At 48.5% G+C, this 17,260-nt stretch overlaps 1 protein-coding gene across 1 annotated transcript in view; it reads right to left on the bottom strand.

Annotated features, from left to right (window-relative positions):
* Nucleotides 1-16,668, bottom strand: part of LOC102772908 (fructose-1,6-bisphosphatase isozyme 2) — a 23,189-nt gene extending 6,521 nt beyond the window's left edge. Inside the window, exons 1-4 of the mRNA XM_006753680.2 lie at nucleotides 16,397-16,668; nucleotides 10,399-10,561; nucleotides 6,361-6,453; nucleotides 833-973 (exon numbers count right to left, since the gene is read on the bottom strand). Coding sequence (XP_006753743.1) covers nucleotides 833-973; nucleotides 6,361-6,453; nucleotides 10,399-10,561; nucleotides 16,397-16,566 — 567 coding nt within the window. The 5' untranslated portion in view covers nucleotides 16,567-16,668. The remainder of the gene's footprint in view (nucleotides 1-832; nucleotides 974-6,360; nucleotides 6,454-10,398; nucleotides 10,562-16,396) is intronic.
* Nucleotides 16,669-17,260: the final 592 nt, after the last annotated feature.

The raw sequence follows: 17,260 nt of genomic DNA, 5'->3' as shown, positions 1-17,260 counted from the left end.
TTCCCTCACTTGGACAAAGGTCCTTAAAGTTTTTTGATGACACTGTTGGCGCCCCAAACTAGACTCTGGCTCCAGAAGCAAGTACTAATAATAATGACCAGGGCCCTGACTGGGTGGCTCGGTTGGTTAGAGAGTCATCCCAATACCCTAAGGTTGTGGGTTCCATCCCCAGTCAGGGCACATACCAATGAATGCATAAATAAGTGGAACAACAAATCTCTCTCTCAAACAAACAAACAAATAAATCTATATAATAAAAGCCTAAGCAACTGTTACTGCAGAACGACCAGAACGACCAGTTGCTATGATGCGGCAGGGGGCAAATGCTCAATGCAGGAGCTGCGCCCTGGTGGTCAGTGTGCTCCCACAAGGGGAGTGCTGCTCAGCCAGAAGCTGGACTCATGGCTAGTGAGCACAGCTGTCACAGCAGGAGCCTCTCCTGACTCCACGGCAGCACTACCGAGCGATGAGTGGCAGCAGCAGGCACAGCGGGCCGGGATGAGCATGAGCAGTGTTCAGCCCCGATTCGGGCTCCTCCCTGGCCGCCTGCCACTTGGCGCACTGCTACATCCCCTGAGGGGTCCTGGACTGCAAGGGGGATGTCTGGGACTGAGAGAGGGTGCAGGCTGGGCTGAGAGACCCTCCCCCACCCCCCCCCCGCATGAATTTCATGCACCAGGCCTCTAGTCAATACATACATACATACATACATACATAATTTTTTAAAAAAGAAATTATTTAAGAATGACCAGGAAATTATGCCAGTGGACTAGAATGGAAGTACAGAGCCCCATGGGGTCCCTCGTGCTGATGCTGCCATATTGGTACTTACTGGGTCAAGCATGAAGAGGTCCACTCCTTGCCCAGTGGAAAGAGCCACCAGGGTGGCACTGCCGTAGAGGGCATAGCCCGCGGCCACGATGTGGCGGCCCGGCTGCAGGGCATCCTTTTCTGAAGGCTCCTCCTCCGAGGTCTGGAGAAGAGAGGAAGGAACAGGGCATTGTCTCTGGAGAGAGCCTTGGCCAAGGTGTGAGCTTCTTAACTCTCCCGAGGAGTGACTTCTAAGAGTAAAATAAAAAGCTATATTGACAGGAAACTCTGTGTCTTTCAAAATGCGTTCACAGTATGTTTTTGTGAAACAATGGAGAGGCTCTACAACCCTCGTTTGAAAGAGAAGGGTCGGAAGTCAGAAAGGTACTCACATAACATCTTGAAACCAGTGAGCCATAAGGCTGGGGCTGGACCCACGTCTCCCGTAGCTAAGCCAGCGTCATTCTGATCAACTAACAAAATATGGGGCCAGTTTGTCCTCCGCGAGTAACAGCCTAACAACTTTATTTTAAAAGCAATCTCATCTTCTTTAAGGTTTCTTTAAAATGTCACTTTCCCTTTAATATTTTTCTAGGGCTACAACTTAATTTAATTAAAAATGGCACATTCCTTTTAATATTTTCCCTTACTTTTACAATCTTACATTCTTTCTAACACATTTTTTTACAAACAATTATGCTTTCACTTGACTTGTGTGTATGTGCTTGATGGTTTGGCTTTATGTACAGAGTCCCAGGCCACACACGGATGCTGGGAAGCAGGCCCCAGCGCAGTGGACGGCAGCGGCAGCGTCACCCGGGGTCTCGTGGGACGGGCATATTCTTGGGCTGGGCCCCCGGCCTCCAGAGTCAGAAATGCTGGGCCCTCAGCGTCAGCCCTCCAGGTAGTTCCACAGAAGTTTCAGAACCACGGCTCCGGAGCGTGGTCTCCTCAGAGACGTAGACGGCAAAGGCGGTATTAGGTTTTTTAATTTAAAATCTTTAGATCCCCACTGGAGCTTGTGAAATACCTTTGCTCATCCATCAGAGGGATCACATTTTCTTCATATGAAACCAGAGTTCTCCCAGAGAGGAGGTTTTCCTTTCTCTGAGCCGTGAGCCTGCGGCCTCCGCAGGGCGTCACACTCTCTCCTCAGTCCTTGGAAACTTGCACTGTGGCTTGAAGAAAATCCCTCCTCCCCAGCCAGCTCCACTGGCCTTTAATGACTTGTAGACGCCCTGGCCTTGAGAAAAATAACAAGAAATGCTTTCTAGATCACAAGGCTTCCCTCCAGTGATTGCCCTGCCTCTGTCTTCATCTACATCCTGGAGACCAGGGTGCCTGTCTACACTACCTTCCTTCTCCTGTCCCCACAGCAGGCCGCCCCTCCCTACTAAATCTGATGCATGTTTTCCAGGCTTCCTCTTACCTGACCTCTAGGCAGTGTTGGATCCGTTGGCTGCTGCCTCCTGCTTGAGAGGTGTCTCTCCAGAGCTTCTGTCCACTTCCCTCTTGTCTGGCTTTCTTGCTAACTCTCTAGATGTGTCTTCTCATTTGCTTTTCCCCACTCCTCTTCTTAAATGTTGGTGTTCCTTCTGGTTCCTCCCCAGTGTCTACCCAGTGCAAAATGGACCTCTAAATCACCACCCTATCCAGAATGGGGACTCTCAGCTGCTGTATTTGTGCTATGAGTCTCAAACCCTTCCCACAAGTTTAATGGGGTCTGGGATGGATTCCTGTTCCAAACTGGCCCAATCAGAGTTTCTGCTCCAGAAATATGTATCTGGGGCTAGAACATTCTCTTTGATGGCAACTTAGGAGCATTGAGATGAACGTCTTTCTTCTGTCATGGGCCAGAGAATCAGAAAAAAACAGGTCCGCAGAGAGAGGAAAGAGTAAAATGGCCACGGGAAGATAAGATGAGAGGCTTTGACCCATCTGTGGCCCAGGCCCTGTCTGAGGCTGGCCATATTTCTGTCTTGGGGCTTCCTGACTCATCCCTACCATTTACACCAGAGTCCTGACTAATAAAACTAATAAAGCTCTCTTCTCTTCTCCGTCTACACCAGCCGTGGGCAAACTATGGCCCGCAGGCCGGATCTGGCCCGTTTGAAATGAATAAAACAACAACAAAAAGACGGTACCCTTTTATGTAATGATGTTTACTTTGAATTTATATTAGTTCACACAAACCCTCCATCCATGCTTTTGTTCCGGCCCTCCGGTCCAGTTTAAGAACCCATTGTGGCCCTCAAGTCAAAAAGTTTGCCCACCCCTGGTCTACACACTCCTCGGCCACCTCACTCACAACCAAAGTTCCAAGCCCTACACAGGTGTCTGCGCCTCCCAGACCTCCGTCTTCATCTGTCCTGATGCCCAACTCCTGGAGGCACCTGCCCACCAGACATTCTTGCTCAGGTCTTATCCACAGACGTCTCAAGCTCAGCATGTCAAATGTGGAGTTCATCTGCCCTGTCTCATCCCCCAAATTCCCACTCTTTTTCCATTGCTCCCCATCTGAGCAAACAGCACCGTCATCTGACCAGTAGAACCCTGGAAATCACCCTTCCCTTCCTTTCACCAAGTCCAGTCAGTTCTACAACCCACTCTTCACAGGTCCCTGCCTATCCTCACCACTGCCCCTTGGTCTGAGTGACCATCACCCCCTGCCTGGTCCTCCCACTCCATCCTTGCCCCACTCCTATCCATGTCACTTCTCTCTTTAAAACACTTCATTGATTTCCCATGGCCTTGATGTCCAATGTTCTTCAAATATAAAAAGAACTCATAAATCAATAGCAAAAACCACAAATTATATGATTAAAAAATGGGCAGAGGAATTGCTAGACATTTTCCAAAGAAGATATACAAAGGACTAACAGGTTCATGAAAAGATGGTCAGCATCATCAATTATTAGGGACATACAAATCAAAATCACAATAAAATATCACCTCATACCTGTTAGAATGGATATGAACAAAAGATAAGAGATAAGTATTGGTGAGGATGTGGAGAAAAGAAAATCCTTGTGCACTGCTGATGGGAATGTAAGTTGGTGCAGTATGGAGGTTCTTCAAAATGAAAAATAGAATTATCATATGATCTAGCAATTCCACTTTGGTTATATGTCTAAAGGAAATTAAATCACTATCTGAAAGATATATCTGCATCTCCATGTTCATTGCAGCATTATTCACAAAAGCCAATACATGAAAATGCTTACGTGTTCATCAATGGATGAATTGACAAAGAAAAAAATATATGTTTATATTTATATAATGGAATGTTATTTGGCCACAAAAAAAGGAAAGAAGAAAATCCTGTCTGAGGCTGGCAACATGGATGGAACTTGAGGGCATTGTGCTAAGTGAAAAAGTCAGAATACACCCATATTACTTATATGTGAACTCTATAAAAAACAAACTCATGGAAACAGAGAATAGATTGGTGGTTGCCAGGGACAAGGGGTGGGGAACTGGGGAGAAATGGGTGAAAGTGGTCAAAAGGTATAAGCTTCCAGTAATAAGATAAATAAGTTCTCAGAATGTAGTAGACAGCATGGTAACCACAGCTAATAATGTTGTATTATACATCTGAAAGTTGCTGAGAGAGTACGCCATAAAATTCTCATCACAAGAAAAAACATTGCAATTATGTAAGGTGATAGATGTTAAATAAGAGCAAGATGTTATCGTCTTGATCATTTCACAATATATACATATTCCAAATCATTGTGTTATACACCTAAAACTAATACAACGTTACATGTCGATTATATTCCAGTGACACTGGGGGAGGAGCTATTAAGAACTGCGATGGTGAAGGTAGGATGCCTATTTGAATCCCCGTCCTGACTGGTGATGTTAATGGAGTTACTTACCACCTCTGTACTTCAATTTGTTCACCAGTTTTTTAAAAAGTGACAGAAGTATGTGTGCCTCCCCCGGGGCTGAGGCTGACTCATGCTCTTTTTCAGAATCTCATAAATAGCACACCAGAGGTCTCTATTTTTATTGTAAGCTGTACCTCAAGGGGGAAAATGAAGCTCCTTCACTCACCTAACTCATTTCTGTGTAAACTCGAAACAGCATCTTAGTCTTTAACTTTCTCAGATACCAGAGAAGTGTCTTGAGTCCTCCTCTCCTCCCTCATGAAAGTCTCCCTGTCTCTCTGCAATACAAAAGGAGACACACTGACCCCCGTGGAGGTGTCCTCTAGCCCATGCAGGCTTGGCTCCCACTCTGTTCTCCGAGGCAGGAGGCGTAGGCCACTGGTCTGCGCCTTGCTTTTCTTCTCATAGAGAAAGGTTAGGCTAATTCATATATTCTGCCAAGGTTAGTTTTCTGGTAAGCTTTTGCCCTGAAAATCAAATTTTTGCCCCTTTTTTGGGACAACCGTGAGCCGAGCATCATCCATGTGTGCCAACAGCACCTTGGCTGGCACGAGGCTTACCCAATCCTCCCCTGTGTGTACCGTGCAGCCAGAGAAATGGGCCTCAAAAACCAGTCCCAGGGCAAGTTATCCAACTGAACAACCTTGAGACCCTCAGGTGCCACTGGCTTCCTTCTGACCCAGAGCCATCCTGACTCTCAAGTTGAGGAGGAGTGTGGACTATGTGGTTGTCATGAAGTTTCTGATGGTCACAGACTAACCCAGGGGATCTCACGAATGTTAGGAGTGTGAAGCTGATGGAACGGCCCCAAAGATACCCTACCTCCCAGAACCCGGGACTATTTTGTGTTACATGGCAAAAGGGACCTTGCAGATGTCATCGGAGTTCTACCTATTTGAACAGCAGCTTACCCGGGACTCTCCGGTGAACCCAAATCTGATCAGATGAACTGTTGAAAGCAAAGCCATTTCTGTGGCGGGAGGCAGGGCAATGGGGCAAAGTGAAGGTGTCAGAGAGCCCAGAGGCGTGAGAAAGGCTTGTCCTGCCTTCGCTGGCTTGACCGACATAGGCGTCACAAGCCAGGCAATGCCGGAAGCCTCCAGAAACTGAAAATGACCCCCAGGACAGGCCAGCCAGGAAGCAAGGACCCCCCACAAGGCCACTGAGCCTGGCAGGATGCTGCCCCCACAGCCCCACCCCACGATCCGAGGCCAGGCTAGCTGGCACCGGGTTTGCCCTTGGAGACTCTGAGCAGAGAACCAGCCACACCTGCCAGGCTTCCGACCCACGGAACCAGGAGATCGCCAGGGGGCATCCTTTTAAGCTCTAAGTTGTCATGGCAGCAACAGAGAAGGAATGGAGAAACGTGCCGCCTGGAGCCCACTTGGTGTCTGATGTCTGTGTCTCCTTCAGGTTTTTAAACAAGGCCCGTCTGTCCCCTCCCTTTGCCGTCCAGAATGCAGTGCCCAGGAGAGGGGAATGGTCGCTCCGGTTCCTCCAGCGGCGCCTGGGGCGGAGCGGGCTTCATGACCTGCCTACCCGCCTCTCTGCTCAGTGGGAGGACAGAGATTAGACCTCCAGACTCGTGGCTCCCAGGCCAGGCACCTTCCGGAAACCACCAGAGCAAAGAGGCATGAAAGGTCAGACGGCTACTCACCTTCCTGTAGATGGCAAATATGGTGCCAATGGAGGCCAGACAGTCGATGTTGGAAGATCCATCCAGGGGGTCAAAGCAGACCACATACTTCCCCTAGATGTACAGAGGGAAGAGCCACTCCGGTCAACACAGTCTATGTGCATGGCTGTGCGGGGCAGATAACATACTAACAGCACCAGAGAGTGATTGTGAGCAAAGGGATATTCTTATCAAAAAATGCAATTACTTACGGAAGCAGAGTGTACCAGCGTACGTGAACTGTGCAGCTCCGCGCCTACCTCCCACCACAGAGTTGGTAAGGCCACACAGAGCAATGGAGGGCCCTCCACCTCCAAAAAGCTTTCCCCTGCCTCCTCTGGCCTCTCCTACCTGGGCCCCGCGACTTGGAGCTGCTGAGGCTGGGAGAGGAAGGTCTGAAGTGGGCATCTTGCAGGGAAGAGGTGGGTAAGCTGAAGATAAACTTGGACTCACTCCACCCACATCCACAGTAGGGACAGTTAGAGATTTTCTTTTCTTTTTTCTTTTTTGTTATAGATTTATTGATAATGCTTTCTGACTCTGTCCCCAGTTTTTTTTTCTTCATTTTTGACAAAAATAAAAAATCAGAAAGTCTCAGAGCAATGCCCAGGCCCTGTGGGTCTCATTAAGATAGTTGCTATGCATAGATACCTCAGAGGAATAAAAACACTCCTCTGCATCCAGCGCCTGCTGTCCTGAAGGCCAGAAGACAACAGCGGGGTGTCTGTGATGCCACGCTCCTCACGCCCACCCACACCGCTCTCACACGCGGCTCCAGCCTGCATTGCACGAGGAGAAGTCACCAGGTACCTCTTACAGCCCCCCTCTGTGCAAGGCCTGTGCAAGCCTGAGAGATGAGGACTGGGGCCTCCTGGCTAACTAAACACGGTAATAAAATGTGAGCCTTGCCCTGGCCGGTTTGCTCAGTGGACTGAAGGGATGAGAGTTCGATTCTGGTCAATGGCACATATCTCAGATGCAAGTTCAATCTCCAGCCCTGTCGGGAAGGCACATGCGGGAAGGCAACTAATTGATGTGTCTCTCTCACGTGGATGTTTCTTTTTTTTTCTCTCTCTCTCTATACCCTTCTTCTCCCTCCCTTCCACTCTGTCTAAAAATCAATGGAGGAAATATCCTCAGGGGAGGAGTAAAAAAATCCCACAAAACTTGAGCCCTGGCTGGGTAGCTCAGTTGGTTATAGTTTCATCCTGATACGCCAAGGTTGTGGGTTTGATCCCTGGTCCGGGCACATACAAGAACCAATGAATGCACAACTAAGTGGGACAACAAATTGATGTTGCTCTCTCTTCCCACTCCGCTTTACTCTCTCTTTTTCTCTTTCTCTAAAATCAATAAATAAAAGTAAAAATTAAAATAATACACATTCCTTTAAAAAAAACCTTGAAGTAAAATGGGAATCATTTCTACTGCCACTAAAATTATGTTTCCATGACTTTCCAATGGGTAATGCCCTACCTTAAGTTGAGCTTTATTTCCTTTTCTCCCCTTCTCAACAGAGGGAAAGGGCACAAAAAAGTGGTGTAATTCATAAACTTGGAAATTTCCCATTCTCCCTGAGAATAATCCGGCTTATCCCATTCATTCATTCATTCATTCATTCATGCTTTCAATCAATATTTGTTGGGCATCTATCATATGTTGGAAAGTATTTAAGGAACTTATATGGAAAGAGGTATGGAGTATTCAAGAATTAGCATGAAGACATGTGTAATTCAGGCCAGCTGGGAAAGAAAACAGTAGATCACACTGGAGAGAGAATGGAGTGTCATATCAGTGGAAATTGAAAGTTGAAAAGAATAGGTGTGAAGTAGCTTAAATTATATAACAAGAAGAGTTGAGTGTTTTTCATAGTCCTTGGCATACAGTAGGTGCTTAATAAATTTGGCTTTACCTTTTCTGTTCTACCAGCTAATCATAAAGAAATGGCGCTTTGTCCCTAACACCCAACGTATAAATCAAGGGCCAATAGTCCCAGCATGTACAGTGGGACCTTGACTTATGAGTTTAATTCGTTCCGTGATGGAGCTGTAACTCAAATTACTCGTATATCAAATCAACAGTGAACAAGTGAGACATGTGATGCTGGGCTGATGTTGTGGCGTTCACTGTGAGGTTCCCTGCGCCAACTAGCGGTGAGGTATCTGAAGCTGGCTCATAACCCGAATTTTAGCTCGCAACTCAAAGCAAAAAAATCAGATGAGAGACGGCTCGTATCTCGAAAAACTCGTTAGTCGGGACACTCGTAAGTCAAGGCCCCACTGTATTCTGTATTTCTGTACCACAGCTGAACATGGTTGAATTTTTTGGTCACCAGCAAACCTCTCTCTTTAGTAAACTGTCCATGAAATCAGAGTGAATATGGACTCTCCAAGCCATGCCCTGCACTAACCAAGTTGACCATTACATCAGTGCAAGAGAGCCACCATCTTTACGATTTCTATATTAGTCTGACAGTGTGTCAGGAATGAAGAAACCCCTATTGAAACCGTAACTCTCTTGAAGAAGTGGGGGAGGGGCGGAGGGGTATAAAAATGGGGAGGGAAAAAGTAAGAAGCTGTACAGTAAGGCTCTTCCCAGGAACTCTACTGTTTACTGAACTCGATGATTTTCAATTCCCCCCAAAATGCCAGTACTAGTCACTGATGGGTACGTTAAATGAAAATCCATGAACCCCACTGCACAGATGCAGTAAGTCTCCAGCAGTAAAGGTGTCTGGGAAATGCTGGGCCGTCTGTGACAGTTTAACTCTCTGTAGCCTCAGGTTTGGCTGGCTACCCAGAAAGCCCGAATGCCGCCCACAGATAAACGCCAGGCCCCGGAAGGAGGTTTATGATGTATAGAGTGTGGATAACAGCCTGATGTTGCCTGTTAGCTTAGGAATGCCTTGTTCTTTCTGGTGGTCCATGTGACTACCCACCACACGGTTTTACTATTAACCCCCGTGAGAAAGAGGCCCTGTCCTGGGAGGGTGTCTTTGGAGCCAGATGGGATCAGGCAGTTTAGGGGAAGGGCCGTGGGGAGGGAAGATGGTAGTTAAGGAGGGAATGAGCCAGATGGCCATGTGAGCAGGATAGGTGGAATGTACCAGTCAACCGCAGAGCTGCCCTTCGCCCTGAACCCAAGAGTGGGAAATGAGGGCAAAAGAGATTGGCTGGTGTTTTTTTGAAAGAGCCAATAGAGGGCAAGAGAGGAAAATATAATCCTGCAGACTAGTGAGCTTCTGCAGGAGCCCTTTTCGGGATCCCTCTCCTGTGCTGACAGCTTTGTTACTTTTGCTGTAATAAACTTTGCTTTCCTTTGCTTACCCCTCCCTTGTCTGTAAATTCTTTCATCAACTTCTGGAGACAACAAACCCAACAGCTCAGGCATGAGTCCCACAGCCACTGGGAATAGCTGCTTTCCCTTGTATGTGATTTTCTCCTATGAAAGCGCTTATGAATTTGGATAAGGTTATGTGTCAGTTCTTCAGAATCAATCCTGAATTTAGGCTTTTGGGGCTTGACCCTGACACGCACCCCTTGAGGCAGCTCAGTAAACCACTCTGATTTATATTCTGAATGAGTCGCTGTCTTGCTATGGAGTTGTTATTTTGTTGTGTGTTTTTTTTTTGCAAGACAGCATAAGACTTCCAACTAAAGAAGTATGCAGTAGTTTACAGAAAACAAAGTAAGCTAAGCAATAGAGCAATGGTTCTCAACCTTCCTAATACCGCGACCCTTTAATTCAGTTCCTCATTTTGTGGTGACCCCCAATTTCACTGTTACAAATGGAACATAATGAAAGCATAGTGATTAATCACAAAACAATATGTAATTATATATGTGTTTTCTGATGGTCTTAGGCGACCCCTGTGAAAAGGTAGTTCCACCCCCAAAGGGGTCGCGACCCACAGGTTGAGAACCGCTGCAATAGAGGCCAATCCCAGAAACAAGAAATGCAAGGCAACAATCTTCACCACCTAGTGGTGATGAGCAGAACTGCACCCCCTTCCGCACGCACCCTCTTGTCCTTGGGGGTGATTATCGCCTCTTTATTCTCTTCTGAGACCAGCACACAGGTGCTGTAGGAGGACTGGAGCATGTTGATCACCAGGGAGTTGGACAACACATCCAGTTTCTTCACCTCGTCCCCTGTCACGTTCACACTTCCCGCAATCCCATACCTAAGAAGACAAAAAAAAAAAAAAAGAGTTGATGGACATCTCTGAAGGATCCTGAGCTCCAACAAACAAGTCCAGATACTAACGCAGCACAGTATGTCTACCTTTCCCTTCACGGCTCCGGGGTCTCCAAATGATAAACACAGCCCGAGTATGGCCTGTCCCACAGCACGGATCCTCGGCCTTGCTTCCTGTACACCCCCGGGGTATATTGTCCGGTCCCCTGTTCTCCCAACATGCTAACCAGAACTCAGTGTTACTAGTTTACAACCCTGCCTCGGCCTCCCGCTGCTGAGTTAGAGCTCTGAAGCCAGACTAATTAATGATCCAAAAAAGTGAAGACCCACGACTTTCCAGCCCCAGAATTTCAGTATTTGTTATTCAATGTCCTCAAATAGTGGCCTGCTGGGCTGAATTAAAAATCACCCTGCTATTGAATGCTTTTACTTGAATAAGAAGGAAATTTGGAGACAGACTTAACTAATTTAATATGGTTTTTCACTATCTCTTTTTAAACAATATCAGGAAAAGCACAATTATATCATTCTATGTAGGGTTTTTGTGTTTTAGAGTATTAATATGCAAAGGTCTCAGACCTTCCACCCTTATGGGAGGGATCCTTCTAATATTTCAGTCCCCACAATGGAAGGGGAACCCATCAGGCCCTACAACCAATGCCTGTTCCCACTCTGACATTGTCCCTTTGGCCTCTCACCCTCATTTGGCCAGTCTCAGCATCCAGACCCACTGGACACACACCTGCCTTATGACCAAACCCTGGGTTTGCTGCCCCGCCCCCATGCTCTGCCCTCCAAGAGCCACAAGGCTACCACCTCCCTCACACCTTTTGCATTCCAACAGCTGCCCAGGTCCTGTGGCCCCCAGCACCCGGCAAGCTTTCCTCTCATTTTCCCTTCACTCATGGCCCTGCCCCCACAGGAGCACTCCCAGCACAGGCAGCGTTTCCCTACCGACCTCCTGACTTGCTCCAGAAGCTCCCGGGTCCCCCTTCGTGCTCCCACCACACACGAGGCACACCCCTGCCATCCCGTCCACATCACCATCTACTCATGGGAGTGGCTTTCCCGTTAGGTCAGCGGTTCTCAACCTGTGGGTCGCGACCCCTTTGGCGGTAGAACGACCCTTTCACAGGGGTCGCCTAAGACCATCCTGCATATCAGATATTTACATTATGATTCATAACAGTAGCAACATTACAGTTATGAAGTAGCAACGAAAATAATTTTATGGTTGGGTCACAACATGAGGAACTGTATTAAAGGGCCAGAAGGTTGACAACCACTGCACTAGGTTATCTGCCCGCTGAGACTCTGTGTTTATTTCCTCAGTATGCAGAGTCATAGGAGATGCTCGATACCTATTCACTGAATGGGGACTAAAGGATGCAGAACAGTAGTCTCTCTTCCTCTCCCTTTTAAACACCATTTATTTGTTGAAGGGAATCCCCAGGTGGATTAACAGGTAGCCTGGGTTAAGAACCTTGGATTTAAGTCCTTCCCCACCCTCTTCCCTGACCGATCGCGTCCCCCTCCCCCCGCAGCCCTCCCCCATCATTCGATGTCTGCTGTGATGTCACGTGCTGAGCCAGCTGCCTTGGAAAACCATACCGATAGCCTGGTTCAAAATAAAAGCAAATAAACAAATGACAGCCATAGCAAAGCTGGGTTATTGTGCATCGGAGTTTACTGTGGATTCTTGAGGCGGATGCTGCCAGGGAATGGAGAGCGGGGGTTCCCCGGGTCTCTGGTGGGCAGAGATGAAAAACAGATCTCTGCCCTGTGCTTGCAAGTCTCCCCGCCCCCCATACCGATAGCCTGGTTCAAAATAAAAGCAAATAAACAAATGACAGCCATAGCAAAGCTGGGTTATTGTGCATCGGAGTTTACTGTGCATTCTTGAGGCAGATGCTGCCAGGGAATGGAGAGCGGGGGTTCCCCGGGGCTCTGGTGGGCAGAGATGAAAAACAGATCTCTGCCCTGTGCTTGCAAGTCTCCCCGCCCCCCCCCCCCGCCCCTCCCCAACACCCCATAGAACACACCCTTACCACCCCTCAACAGGCCCCTCCTGCTCCCCCAGGCGCTGGGGGCCCTGCACACACACCCCTGCTTCCAGAAGGGGGGAGGCTCATGCACAATGAGGACTCATTGCCCTCCGGTGAGAGCCTGGGTGGGGGGTGCTTCGCCCCCAGGACAATCCCTGCTAGCACTAGACTTAGCACTAAAACCTTCCTGGCCATGTGTAAGTCTGATGCCCCATCATCTCGACAAGAAAAGCCATGGAGAGGTTTTCAGGCGAGGCCTTCTAGCTTTCCCTTCTTCCCGGCAAGGAGTGGAGAAAAAGGAAGGGAACCGAGAATGTCTGGCCGCTTTTAAGTTGTATGAACAGAGCCTGTGCCTAGAAATGTCTTCCCAAAGAGAGGACGCGAAGGAGGGGCTTGAGGCCCCTGAAGGGGGAGCGGCAGGAGCCGGTGGAGTACCCCTCTCCTGAGCAGACTTCCTCGGGGACAGAGTGCACCCCGTTCGCTCTCTGAGAAGCAATCCCAGGGGCCTCTTCAGATCATCTCAGCATCTTGCTAGAAAGAAGGAATTTCCAGTTGGACTGCTCCCCTGCCACTGTGGGTGCTTTCGCAGAGGAGGGGGGAAGGCTGCTGTCTGAATGGGCAGAAAGTGTTGTCCTCCCCGCAGACCAAGGAAAACTCAGCGCCCAGCAAATGTGGATCCTGACGTCGTTTCCACGGGCTGCGCCTGCCACCTAGTGGTCTGTCTGCAGCATCGACCAACCAGTTGCCAAATTTCCCCAGGTCTGGACTTTCAAACGGTTGTAATAAAGAGCATTTACTGAGCATGGAGGGCTGGCACTGTCGAAATCATCATCGCATGGACTTACCCTTACAACAACCCTACAAGCTAGGGGCTATCACTATCCTCTCCGTTTTACAGATGGGAAGACTTAGGTCCTGGTGAGAATGGATGGGTGCCCACGATGTCATGGAAGGAAAAGCCAGGTCAGATGAGCACCCTAATTATCCAATTCCCGAATCCATTTCATCTGGACATTCAACGGCCAGAGAGTCAGTTCTGCAGCTGACCGATCTGACCCCACCACAGCAGCCGCTGCCCACGCACGTCCTGCCAGAGCAGGAGCCCAGTGGACTTGGGTGAATAACACTTAGATGCCAGCAGGAGAGGGCACCAAGCAAAGCAGGGCTCACATACAGGGAGAGGCACGTCGCTGCCTAGTGTCACTCAGCAGGCCCCATCCCCTGGCAGGCGCAGGCCAGGGCAAATGGCTGCACTCACATTCCTGAAGGTCCTGGAGTGTAGAGCTTAGCGTTATCTCCAAATGACAGCAATGCAGGGTGGGAAAAGCTGGCCATAGGCATCTTTACCTGGATCCCATTAATGGGTCACAAAACGGTGTGTCAGTAATTGTGTAATTATCTTGTGGTAATTACATCCTGTCATATAATGCTATCACGCTTTTGTGTTAAAAGCACTCATTGTTTTGTTTTTTGTTTTCTGTCTTGTTTTGTTAATCCTCACCCAAGGATATTTTTCCCCCATTGCTTTTTAGAGAGAGTGGAAAGGAGGGGGAGTGACAGAGAGAGAAACATCGATGTGAGAGAGACACATTGAATGGTTGCCTCCCACATGCTCCCTGACTGGGGCTAGGGATTGAACCTGCAACTGAGGTACGTGCCCTTGGCCAGAATCACCCCTGAGGGCTCCTGGACTGGGAAAGGGTACAGGCCGGGCTGAGGGACCCCTCACTCACCAAGTGCATGAATTTTGTGCACCGGGCCTCTAGTAAGATTATAAGTATCTTCCTCAAAGATCCAATGTGAAGATTGACTAAATATGTGAAATGACAAGTACAGTTCTTGACAGATAGTAAATAATTAATAAATAAGAATTAATAAATATTAGTTATTTGTATTATTAATGGGTATGTGCCCTTACTGGGGGTCCAACCTGCCACGCTTTGGTGCACAGGATGATGCTCCAACCAACTGAGCCACCTGGCCAGGCGCCAGGCTGGTGTGGGGTTTTTGTCTTGTTTTGTTAATCCTCACCCAAGGATATTTTTCCCCCATTGCTTTTTAGAGAGAGTGGAAAGGAGGGGGAGTGACAGAGAGAGAAACATCGATGTGAGAGAGACACATTGAATGGTTGCCTCCCACATGCTCCCTGACTGGGGCTAGGGATTGAACCTGCAACTGAGGTACGTGCCCTTGGCCAGAATCAAACCCCCGACCCGACCCTTCAGTCTGTAGGCTGACACTCTCACCACTGAGAATACCAGCCAGGGCTATTTTATTTTTCTCATTTAGTTTATTGGTATTGTTGAAAGTATTACAGATGTCCCTTTAAAACAAAATAAATTGTTAATAATAACATTTTAAATATGGGACTTTGTTATTTCTTCAATTTAAAGTAATAATAATCCTATATAATAAATGGGTAATACACAATTTAACCGAATGGCGAACAACCAGTTGTTATGATGCACACTGACCACCAGGGGGCAGATGCTCAACACAGGAGCTGCCCCCTGATGGTCAGTGCACTCCCACAGGGGGAGTGCTGCTCAGCCAGAAGCCGGGCTCACAGCTGGTGAGCGCAGTGGCAGTGGCGGGAGCCTCTCCCGCCTCCATGGCAGCTCTAAGGATGTCCGACTGATGCACTCGCTGTCCACAGATCGGCCCGCTGGTCACCTCCTGCAGAAGGAGGCCAGACTGCAGCTTAAGCCCACTTCCCATCAGTTGGACATCCCCTGAGGGCTCCTGGACTGGGAAAGGGTACAGGCCGGGCTGAGGGACCCCTCACTCACCAAGTGCATGAATATCATGCACCAGGCCTCAAGTCTATAATAATAAAAGGGTAATATGCTAATTAGACCCAACGTCTTCCGGACGTCATTCCAGACATCCTTCCTGACAAAGCCGGGGCTAGAGAGAAGCCAGCCTGGGTCCCCCGTGCCTGCTGGCAACAGGAGGAGGAAAGCCCGGGCCCCTGGTGCCAGAGAGAAGCTGGTGCCGGCAGCCGGGGGAAGGAAGGCCTACTCTTGCACGAATTTTCATGCACTGAGCCTCTAGTAATAAATAATAGGCCCCTTCAACTTCTGGAAGGACTTCACTGGAATGACTGCAATGAAAAGGGAAGTCCAAAGAAGGCTGCTTCTTTTTATTGCAGACTTACACTGGACACTTGGCTGTGTTGGTCAGTGCTCATGGCCTGAACTTGGCCTCATTCTGTGCTTGAATAAAGCACCAAAGAGAACAACATGTAGAATGCTGAACATTAAAAGGTGGTTTTAAAGACAAAGGCTCCTTTCGGTGTAAGAAAGGAGATGTAGGCTGGGGCCCTGAGAAGTTATTTTGTAAACGATAATGATTCCTAGCTCCTGATGAACTGGCCAAGGTCATGACAATAAAATGTTCCCATCTGCAAAGGGCATGGGATCCTGGCTGGTTCTTTGTGCCAGTGAGAATGCAAATACAAAAGTCACAATAATTCAACATGTTTTAACGTAACAAGTCACTGGGCTTGCTATCATTGTAATGGCAACTGGAAAAATTATATACTTATGTATTTTTTCTCCATAGCATGTCTCCAAGTATTTCGTTCCCTTCTTGAAAAAAGTCAAAGTCCCCTTTATCAAAGGGCACAGAAACTTTAAGGCAACTTCCATGCAGGGCACAGAGGCAAAGCGCTTTGGCCAGAATTCCTGCCAGTGCCTGCAGCTTGCCCACACCCCCACCTGGGCCCTGTCCCCAGGTCCGCGGCTCTGCGCACCCGCACCGGCTCCCGGACTCACAGGTTGGCCAGGCCGGCCTTGCGCACGGCCGAGGAGATGGCCTTGATGGCCGTCAGCATGGAGTTCAGCAGCTGCGTGAGCTCCCCTGTCCCCTTCGCCTGCCGCCCCTTTTCCATCACATAGCGGGTGAGGGTGAGCATGTCCGTTTCGAAGGGGCTTCTGTCCGTCATTGTGGCTGGTCTTTTTTCAAACCTCCCTCTTTTTCCTGCAGAAAGAAACCCTTGCTTGTCTCCGAGAGCTGTAGCTCCGTGGTAGCAGAGCTGGCCAGGACCTTTAAGGAACAGTGCCCCAGCCCACGTGGTTGGATCACTGGGCAAGCCCTCCGGGATCGCTCTCGGGTGTGGCTACCCTGAGGGCTGCCAAGGCCCACAGCCAGCTGGAAATAGAACCGGAACGTGAGACACAGACCTGCTTTCTCTTGTTGAGCTGCTCTCTTTAAAGACCCAAGAAGCCACCGTTTAGTAACAGGTGGGAGATGAGAAATCTGGCCACTAAAAAAGATCCACAAAGCCCTCTTATTCCAGGACTGCACAGTCTGATGCAGAGCCCGTTCCCCCTGGTTATCGAGAGCATGTGGGCAGATATCTTACCTGGGGTCCAGGTGACATAATAAGGTAATGGCAATCCTGGGACCTCTTAGCCAGGGTTCTGTCCTGTAAGTTTAAAGGATGCTTTTTGTTTCAAAAAAAAAACATGTATGGTTGGACGGAAAGCTCTAAGAGATATCCAAATCTGGAAGAAATAAATTATATTCTTAGCACAGTGCCTAGCACCAGGGTTATTTTATCAATTCCTCTAGATTTGTACTTTTATAACAAAAACTAGAGGCCTGGCGCACCGATTAGTGCACCGGTGGGGGTCCTT

The sequence above is a fragment of the Myotis davidii genome, unplaced genomic scaffold (assembly GCF_000327345.1).
Source record: "Myotis davidii unplaced genomic scaffold, ASM32734v1 scaffold190, whole genome shotgun sequence".
NCBI classification, from domain to species: Eukaryota; Metazoa; Chordata; class Mammalia; order Chiroptera; family Vespertilionidae; genus Myotis; species Myotis davidii.
The sequence above is the reverse complement of the archived record's forward strand: the minus strand, read 5'-3'. Positions and strand labels throughout refer to the sequence as shown.